The sequence below is a fragment of the Mesitornis unicolor genome, unplaced genomic scaffold (assembly GCF_000695765.1).
Source record: "Mesitornis unicolor isolate BGI_N332 unplaced genomic scaffold, ASM69576v1 scaffold10045, whole genome shotgun sequence".
In the NCBI taxonomy this organism is placed as follows: Eukaryota; Metazoa; Chordata; class Aves; order Mesitornithiformes; family Mesitornithidae; genus Mesitornis; species Mesitornis unicolor.
The window spans coordinates 98,056-108,636 of NW_010186232.1; the positions used below are offsets into that span (position 1 = coordinate 98,056).

Below are 10,581 nucleotides of genomic sequence, written 5' to 3' on the forward strand. Positions count from 1 at the left end.
CTGAGCCCAGCCGGGCTGACAGACCATTACCAGCTTCCTGGGCAAAATCATACCGTGCTATGTAATTGTAGACTGCGGCAGATACAGTTCTCTGTGTTCGAATGTTACACCTCCCCAGTGAAAACAGAGCAATCACGTTTACTTTTTAGCAGCTCAGACACATTTGAGGCCTGGTGCTCAAGGGAATGAGATATTTTTCTTCAGAAGAGATTATTCGAGGAAGCTGCCGGCTCATTTCAAAAGAACACACAGATGTGGCTGTAGGCAACTGAGGGTTTTGTTAGGTTTTTTGGTGGTTTTTTTCCTTTTTAAACTATCCTAACAGCCCAGCCTGTTCCAGCCTCACCCATATCGCAGGTTCAAAATAGACACTCCTTACCTAGCTTTGCAGCCAAGGCAGTGTATAATTTCTGATAACATATTAGCTGGCACATAGCCCACCAGAGAAGTTGTTACATTTCAGTCTTGAGCAAAGAATATGCTGAAGTCCTTAAGAAATAGTAAACACACATAGTGAGCCAAGGCTGCACAGTGCACTTCTCCACACGTCAAGAACAGGTCACAAACACAGAGGAGCTGCCAAGCCCAAACACACAAGTTGCTCACTGTTAAACAACTACTGCAAAAGCTGACTTTTTAGATTTCAGATAATACTGCTCCCAATCAGCCTGCTACAGTTGTTACTATCCTGTTGTCACAGACCAATCTGCAAGTAATTTTGGAGCTTTTGGATACTCCAGAGTGAGACCTAACCTGTGCAGAAGCTCCCAAAGAGGACTGGGGAGGTTATATATTATTTTTAAAAGAAGGAAGGTTGTGGTGGATTTATTCTCCCTAGAAAAGAATTCCTCCCTCCACAAAATAATAATTAAAAAAAACCTAAACAAAGAAAAAAACCCAAACCAACCAACAAACAAAAAACCCAGAAGCAACAAGGACTGGTGAAATGACTGCAAGTAACAGAATAACAGAAGATAACAACTACACAAAGGGCTTGCAATACCAACAGGCGCAATTCAGTGCTATAAACCAACAGACTAAACTTTACTAATTCACTCTTCCCACAGGCCAATAGCTGTGTATTCTCACACACATACTCCTCATGTATTCATGTAGGCATGAGCAACTAACTCAGCTCCAGCTGCCACGTTTGGACTGAGATTTCTCTGAAACAGAGATTCCAATTACATTTGCAATAATCTGATTACTACATCAGCCGTAACCTGGTTAAGAAAGGGTCTGAGAGACACCATTTTGGCAGCTGGAAAGAAGACAAAAGGGAGACATGCTTTTGTTATTTTAGCAACAGGAAGATTTGCAAACGGCAACCAGATTTTGTGACAGAAAAACAACACACTGGTCCTACGAGGGACAGTTTTACAGTTTAAAGCACATACAGTACAACTCAAAACAAGTATAGAAAAGTTGCGGACTTGTCTAACTGCCTCAGCAGTAAGACAGAGCAACATTCAAGCATTTCCTTACTGTTTATAGTTACTTTCGCATCACATGCAACTTAAAGATACGATCAGGAAAGTAATCCACTTTGCTATCAGTGAGCTGGCCAAAACCTGCTTTGTAACTTAAGACACTCAAATTGTTGTTTTGTAAGTACCTCATTCAGGTGCAGTTCACCCAAACTAATCCATGCTAGCACTTCTGTTGCCACTTGCAGTCTACCCCTCCACCTCCACAGCAAATTTGCCATTCGACCTGTACCAGACCACCATTTCTTTTCCTACATATGCCAGCAAGACATTACTGAAGTCAATGACATTTCACCAGGGAAGAACAGGATCAGGTCCTTATTGTTCTTTCCATGCTTATCTGACTGGGCAGAACAAATCAAAGAGGAGACAGTCAAAAAAAAAACCTGCTAGTCTTGGTTTCTCTGGGGGAAAGCAAGCTCCAGATAAGCTGTGCCTCCAATCATCAGTCTGATTTTCATGAACAGCAATATGCTCCCCTTGGTAATTGAAATAGAGCAATTCTCCTCAAACAGCTTGCCAAGCCTCACCTCATTAACCTTTATGGACTGACCTCCAAAATTCCTTGAAGCTGAAATACAGGTCCCCCTTGCCCCTGCATGATAACTAGTTATCCCTGAGAGGCTGGGGAGAGAGGGAGGGCATTAGAGACTACTAAACACACTAGAACTGGAAGAGAGAGACCTCTTTCCAGGCTGTTATTGGGGCCCAAACCTTCACAGGCTTCTGTCTCCTTTGCCGGCCCATCTTTCAGATAGCCAAATTTGGATTGCAAATCTCTCTGCCCTCCCCAACACTTCTTTTAACAGTCAATACCATCGGCTATAGTGTGCTGCTCAGTAATGAAATAAGCATTTCCTAACCCACACTTGAAGGTTTAGCAAATTTTCTAATTAAACCATATTTTTCCCCCCTCCTAAGTCTGTTACTTAGAGTGTATACTCCCCATTACACCCAACTCTTTTTACTACCTTTGCTCATATGTCAGTGTAACTTTCTAGTGGCAGTGAAAAGCAAGCCATCAACAAAGGAGTAACTGAACACAGTACTCAGCATTTTATACAAATATCCAAACCAGAGATAAATGGAAGCACTTAGGAAAGGTGGTAGAGCAATTGATTCCACAAATTAGTAAACTCCTAGCTTTCTCTGTCTCAACATTACCTTGAGAGAGCATAACTGCAAGAATCAGAAGTAAAATGTTCCAGTTTTGCACCTCTGGAAGTCTGTACATAGGGTCATGTATACTTACACTAAACAGTAAAAATCTTCAAGTTGCACACATTGTCACAGATGCTTTGCTAGAGATGAGAAGACAGAGGAGATCAAAGGACCTCATTCCCCAGTGTATTTCACTGTGTTGAAGTCCACCACCTACATGCACAATAAATCACTTCATAAGCTATGGTCAGTGCTTATACCAATCTGAAGACAGACCCATCTTCTCCCCATGTTTGCCTTTCCTTCACACAGCAATGAGTTTCACTGCATCAGCCCAGTGCCTTCATTAGTTCCAAACCCCAACCAATTCTGCCATGCTCATCCCCATCCTCAGGTTCTTCACTCCCATGCTCACCTTTGGTTCTGCAAGGGAAAAACTGCTGAAAAGCTTTCTAATCCAGAAAAGGAAGGCAGAGCAAAAAAGTACCAGGACATCAGGTTTTTCTACTCCTCCTTTCTCTTCTTTCTCCTTCAGCCACCTAGAAAGAAGCTTTCATCTCAGAGGAGGTCTTGCACTGGGGCAGGCCATAAGCCCACAGATGCTCCCGACTATCCCTGTCAATTCTCAAGGCACGATCAAAATTTTGTATGAAGCAGCACCTTCCCTGTGTTTTTCCTCTGAAACCCTTTGGACAGAGACTGACAACTGTGAAGCAGAATGGATGCACAGTTCATACACATCTGTCAGTTCAGCTGCTTTGGCCATAAACCAGTGCTTTTTCAGTACTTTAAAGAGAGTCAGCAAGAACCACAGGAGCAGCTCACTGAGCCACAGACTTAATATTGTGGTTCCTCTTGCCTACACATTTCCTGCTTAAATGAAAGGCGGCATCATCATCTTGTTGTGTGGCATTCACTGCAATGCTTTAGAGCCCCTGGCTCTGTGAAATCACCATGCTGAAATCACCTAGGTCTGACTGTTCTGGCATACAGAACAGCATTTTAGTTTGTGGCCATCACAGTACGGATGCTGCATGGGTATCCACAAGCTGCAGCTTAGTCCTAACCCTGAGTTCCTACAACGCTCCCAAACTTTAGGTGTGCACAAGTACTACAATTCACCTGCCCAGCCACAGGTCACTGCCTCTCTGGTAGGCCCTCATGCAGCGATGGCAACTGCACAAAGTGGGCACATCTCTACTGCCAGACAGACCACTTCTGAACTGCTGGTAATTACGCAGGGGTGACAAGCGGCTTTCTACCTAACTCATTACTTGCAGGATTCATAGCTCTCTGTCTACTTACTCCATAGAAAAGCCAGTCCCACTTTGATATCTCTGTCATGGACCACAAAAATGAGCTTCACACAGACAGAGCAGGTGACATCACCACTCTCCAGAGCTTCCCAGCATCAGGCAACTGCTGTCTGGGTAGGTTTAAAGTCTCATTTCAAATGCAGGTGCTTTGTGATTGCAGAAGAACCTGAACCTTGGGGTAGGAATAAGTCCATGCTCTGGGGTAAACCTAAGAAAAGCAAAAATAAAAATCTATCTGCATGTCGTTACTTATGGTAGGCCTGAGGTAAAGGTTACCAACCGTTTGTGGGAGAAGGAACAAAGCAAACAAACAGGACTGCAGAGTCCAGTGTAGTCACTGGGGATGTAAAGCAGAAGCTCCATAGATTTCACTCAACTCAGCTGGAAGGAAAGAGAAATCTGGCAGAGAAAGAGAGGAAGCTCTTCACTCTCCCAGACTAAGAGGGGAGTGGTAGCACAAGCAGCTTGATAATCTCAAAAGCCACTAAATCACTAGAAAGCAAGGAGTGGGGGGGGCATTTACCAGCATCTTGTCATCAGTGCTCCTAGGAAATTCACTGATCATCACAGCAAAGGATTAAAACATGTTTAAAAAGTAATAGCAAAATGAACTAAACAAGTGTCGCAGATAATTCAAACCTCATTCCTGACCTTATGCAAGTCGTGTACTGACAGCAGGACCCATGTCCAGCAGCTCTTAAAATTAACGAATGAGCTGCACATTATGAAGGTTCCTATATTTCAGATGCTCAAAAGGAAGAATCACTACGCAGTGGACTGAAGTCTGCCTCAGATGCTCAAAGGAAAGCTGTGTTTCTAAACAGCAGCAGCAGCACTGGCACTTTCCCTCATGAGTTGTCCCTGTAATGCTAAAACATTGCAAAGCACTTTTCAAACTTCATCCTGTACAATCCACATAATACAACAGTGGGTGGCAGAAGTGCAGAATTAAGAAACTTGTCCAAGGTCTCAAACATGCAAGTAACTCAGGAACAAACCCTTGTAGAAACTGGTACAGAACAGTGTCCTTCCATGATTGCATGCTTTTTGGAGCTTTAAATTTAAGTACTGTCAAGGATTACCTTAATAAGCAAAACTTTACTCTCAACAGAATTAAATTACACATATTCCCAAACTGACCTTATATTAAGCACTATGGCTGTTGGTAGCTTTCTAGAGAAGGAGCTTGGCAGGACTCGCAGGAGTGCACTATCAAGTCCTCTCAAGTGAATGGAAGCACTACTGAGACACCTTTAAGGAAGCAGCTTTACAGGTAAGTATTACCTATATGGACTCCAGATAGAGTTTCCATGTTGTTACGCTGATAGACAAAATCATTTCACACACAGAGCTAAGAGAGAGTATGCACTGATTTAATTAAGCTATCCATAAAGCCAAGCAACAACTCCAACTGATGAGTGTGCTCATCAATTACCATACTGTGAGTAGTTAAAAAACTGTCCTAACTGAGGCCATTGCAAGGCCTCGTCACTGCACAATGGCACTGTGCAACTCCTCCCTTGATTATAAGCAGAAATGCACAATGGGTGACTTCTCTTGTGTCTGTCTCTGCACTGTTTAACAGTAGACAGAATTTGGAAAATCTTGTTCTTCCTCCACAGAATAAAAGTATTCAAGATTAATGCAGAGTTAAGATGTGATTTATTTTTTTTTGCTATTCCCACTACAGGAAATTAGTGATACATAATTCATCCTAACATAAATATCTTTGCCCAGGCTCCATCAAGTGCGTTTAATAGAAAGTAGAGTTACTACAAAATCTCAACCCTGAAGCTCTCATTCTGCTCCCTGAAAAAAAAAAAAGAACAAGCCAATACCACCTTTGTGTGATTTGCGTTTTTTGATAACCCATCTCCAAGAACTGAGATTCAGATTTAGGCTTGGATCCCATTCACTTGAGAGTTAGGTGACCTCCTTCTAGTCCTTTTTCTTTGTTTTGTTTTGATTTTTGTAATACAAAAGTAAGAAATTATCATTTGACTGTGAACTCAAGAAAGAATTTGAACAAAACAGCACATGTCCCCTGGACAAGCTCAAGATGCACTGGGACAGCAGATCCAGACAGAAAGTTCACATAGCACCTGTCCACACCCCATTCAGCATTATTACAGCCAGAGTCATGAAAGGCAAAGCCAGCAAGCATACAAAAATCTGGATGCACAAAGAAGCCAAATACTATTGAACAAATCCCATTTGATGCTAATTAACATTAAGGCTGGCCAGAACCTGCTGTGATTCAAACTTGCACTCTCTGATCAACCAAAACTTCAGGGAAGCCTGGCAGAACCAGCGACTGAACCACAGGTGCAGGAAAAGCTGGCTGGATCTGTGAACTGCTTTCATATCACATGGTGATGGAGAACAGTCCGCATCAGAGCATGATAGTTGGGAATGGTAGCCAGCCAGCTAATCACACAGTGATCCCTCATGCCTTTTGTTTGTTTTATGAAGAGGTTCTGCCAATTGGTTTCAGTTCAAAAGTCTTCCTAATCAGGAAAGAAAGAAAATTTATATAAAATTATGCCCAGTAGGAATTAATCAGAAACACAGTGCTCCTGAAGGCATAAGCCTTTCTGGTTTAGTAAAAAGTTGCCACCAGCTAATGTGCAAGACAGTAATGATTAGCCATCTGGTGAAGGTTCCTGCTCAGCTTGCCATGTTACCCCCTATGCTGAGGAAAGCAGAAGGTGGATCAGTTACATGCTGTCCTTGCCTGCAATTGTGTGGTCATCCCTAGGAACAAGGCACAAAGCTTTCCAGCGCAACAAGAAATTTTAACTGTTCCGACTTTTCAGCAGCCCATTTTTTTATTCATCACTGCATCCCAGCTAAATTATTTCAAATAAAAACTATCTCTTGCTTTTCTGAAAGCTGAATTTATCATCAAGCTTTATCAACCTTTGTTATTTTTGCCCTTTTGTTTCCTTCTGCAGAAACTGCAACTGCCAGGAGGCTTCCCAGTCATCTAAAGAGCATCAGTAAACAAGAGCAGAGACAGATGGCTGCAGCTCAGTTTAAACCAGCACAAGATCCAGTCTCTCCCCTGCGTTGCAAGTACTACCCATAAGATACAAATGTATGCATAAAACCATACAAGAATGCAGTCGTCCCAGGTAGAAAACAAGTATGCATATACAATCTGATAAGGGAGAAGTCACTGTGAAGACAGGGTGCTGTGGTTTCATGTACAGCAAACATCCATGACAACTGTACAGCCTTCCAATAATACAACAGGGTGCAAGGATGGCAGGGAGGCAGGTAAGAGTTCTCCCTCCATTGTTGCTCCCCAGAGTTTTGCTGGCAAAAAAAAAATCAGCAGGGAAAAAACCAGGCATTGCCTTCCAGCAGAGTCACCCTTCTGAGAACGAATACACCAAACTCACACAACCTGAGAAAGTGACGACATCTCCGATAGGCCTCTCGATTCATCTGCTACTTCAGGAATTCAGTCACACTGACAAACAGCATGTTAACCCCTTGTTTTAATAACAGATTCAAAAGAGACAAAGGAAACTCGGACGATAACTTACAGATTTAGAATGATAAAATTCTATCAAAATTATCAACACTGGCTGTTTTTCATTGCTGGGTTTGACTGTTTTTTTCATTTACAGCATACAATACTACTGGTGTTAGCACACAATACTATTTACATTATGTGCCTTGCCTTGCTGAATAGATTCAGATGCCTACATACATTCAATAAATCAATCTCAACGAAAATAGCTCACTGCTTGCCTCTTCCACCAACTAGAAATCCACTGTGATTCCACAGACACACCTGCATGCCTGAATGGCTTACGTAAGAACGGGTTCAAACATTGCCCATTCTTCCCCAAACAAAAATTTTTACTCCACTGAAATTAACAGCTCTCCCTCAGGGCTTCCTGATATTCCAAGTTCTTCCTTCACTGAAGTGATAGCAGAAAGCTTCAAGAACAGGGCTGCCCAATCATCACCTCCAATCAGCTCTAATTGAAGGATGACACGAGACAGAATGCAAAACTAACATTCCAATTAATACAGACAGGAAAAAAAACAAGATTGTGGAAGCAGCATCATTATCGGTAAAGCTCCAGCAAAACCCTCACGTTGTAGCATGTTGGCACACCACAACCTCTGAGGTAGTTTAACCACTCCTCAGTCCAAGAAAATGAGGGAGGGAACAAGCTGGTGGTGAATACTGAACAGTTCTGGCCCCTTTTCACCTCAGCGTTCATACTGAAACTATTAGAACTGATTAACATGGGACTCCGTTGATCCTCTCAAGAGAAGCCCGAATCAGTCCTTCAGGGAATCAAATCTGTATTCCTATAATGCAGTCTGACGTATACTTCTGCAGGACCTTCCTAAAACAGGACAACTACAAAATTACCACACGCTTCTCACGTTAAATAGTTCCCCCCTTAGAGCAACTCACCCAAGGTCACCTAGAAAACTTCTCCCATTCATTTCCATGATGCTGTTTCCTGCTCCATACATTGAAAACACTAAACAAGAAGTTGGTACACACCTGTATCCCCATGGAAGCAGCTGTCCTGGTGACATCTCCCAGAAGGCAAATCTCCGTCACTTGGCCAGATCTGTCCTGTTTTTCGTACACCCACAATAGTAGCCTCAGACACAATGACCTGCTGCTGCCTGTGCCGTTTTTGAGACTGAGGGGTTGGTGGACTGCTACTGTCAAAGGACTGCTGGGAGTTCTGGGAGGGAGAACGGCTTTTATCCCGATACATGCGGTAAGTGGTGGGGCTGGGGGAGACGTGGCTGGACTGTCCTGAAGAGAAGTCTTCCTCGCTGGAGGTAAGGTTCTCATTAGAGCTACAATCAGGAGTATATCCTCCTCCAATATCTTCAAAACTCCTGGGGGAATAAGATCTCCTGGGCCACGTGAGATGTTTTTCCTGGTCAGTTGTGCCCTGATTTCGCAGAATAGGTCCTTTCCCTTCTCCTTCTCCCATCATTCCACCAACATAGATACTCTGATAGGGTTGAAAGTCCATGGGCTGCCAAGGCGAGCGGTTGCTGCCATTGGCATTAATCAGGTTATCTTTGAGAAACCTGGGGTTCAGTTCAGCATCCTCATATTCTCCATCATAGCCAAAGCTGCTCTCCGAGGACCTTCCCCTGTAAGCAGGCCTCTGGAACTCGCTGAAGCTGGGTACCATGTTAGAAGGGAGGGACTGCAAAGACTTTTTGCGTTCCATTTGCATGGCTTGGCTACCAAGAGAGCTTATTTTATCAGAAACATCTTTATCGTTGACCTTTACGAGACCCTTCTCATGATGATATTCCATATTCACATAAAAGGGCTTTTCAACAACATCCTTGATATCTCCAGAAGAATGTGAATTAACCTTTTTAATCCTCTCAAAATTGGACCTTAGGGCTGCCACACTGGTGCTGTTCCCTCTTTCCTTAGAAATAGTTTCAAACGATCCCTCCTTCTCAGCAGATCCCGCTAGCCTGCGAGTGGAAGCCGATTTGTGTTTTGAAGGAGAGCCATCTGTATCACAGCGAGTCTCCATATCTTCTACAACTCTCTTCAGTTTCTCTTCACCATAGTACTTACACCTGTCCTGCTCTCCCTCTCCATGGTGGGGGCTGTCCAAAGGCGACAGGTCTGACCCATCACTCTGGGTAGACAGCTTCCGCAGAGAGGGTATCCTGGGTTTGAACTTTTCCTCCCCATGATGTGACTTGCTTTTTTCATATTCCTCTTGGTCAGCAGACTGGTGATGATGCAGGTCTTGGATCTGCTGCTCTGCACCCCCTTCAGGCAACTGAGAAACACGTTTAAAACCCCATCTCTGTCTGTCATAGCTTTTTTTCTCCTTTGCCAGAAGAGTCTGCAGGTAAATCATGCGGAACCGCTCCTTGTTGACCTCCAACTCCAGTCTCCGGATAGATGCTTTGCACATCTCCAGCTCCTGTTCAATGTCTCCCACAGATTTCAGCTCCATTTTAGGAGGCTCGGAGTCTGCAAATTGTGCTTTCCAAGCTTCCACAAACCCCACAGGGTCCACCATTTTGCATACAGAAGTAAGTGGAGAATACGGGAAGGAGGCTAGAGAGAGATAGGTGGAGAGAATAAACCAACCGGATCTCACATGTAGAAGCAGAAACAGCTCCGGCAGGGTCAACTCAATGCGTCTCTTTCACGGTCCATGCAGGGAAGCTGGGAGGCAAACAGCAATCCTCGGAGCAGTCTCTCCTCCCCGTCTCCTTCAGCTTTTGCCGGCCCCAGCCCCCAGGCTTTGAGGATCTTACCAAAATCATATAGATAAATTAATCCCATCTGGACATCTTTAGAATATTCTAGGTAAACTGTGAAAATACTAGAGACTAATTTTTTTGCCTGTTCTCATTTTTAACCCCCTGCCGCCCCCCCCCCCCCCCCCCCCCCCGGCCCCTGCCGTTCCGGGCACGGTCCTCAGTACAGCCACGCTCAGGAATCCTCCGCTCCGTCCTCCCCTCGTCAGCCCCCGTGTTGTGCTTTCTCTTTCTCTCTCCTCCTTTCCCCCTGCCCCTTTCCCTGTCTCCTCCTCCCGGCTATTGTGCTGTCCTCCGGGCGCACACGCTCCCCGGAGCCTCCG

At 44.1% G+C, this 10,581-nt stretch overlaps 1 protein-coding gene across 1 annotated transcript in view; it reads right to left on the reverse strand.

The window, feature by feature from the left end:
• Positions 1–10,014, reverse strand: part of BCR (breakpoint cluster region) — a 97,685-nt gene extending 87,671 nt beyond the window's left edge. The window contains exon 1 of the mRNA XM_010185089.1: positions 8,499–10,014. Within this exon, the coding sequence (XP_010183391.1) occupies positions 8,499–10,014 (1,516 nt within the window). The remainder of the gene's footprint in view (positions 1–8,498) is intronic.
• Positions 10,015–10,581: the final 567 nt, after the last annotated feature.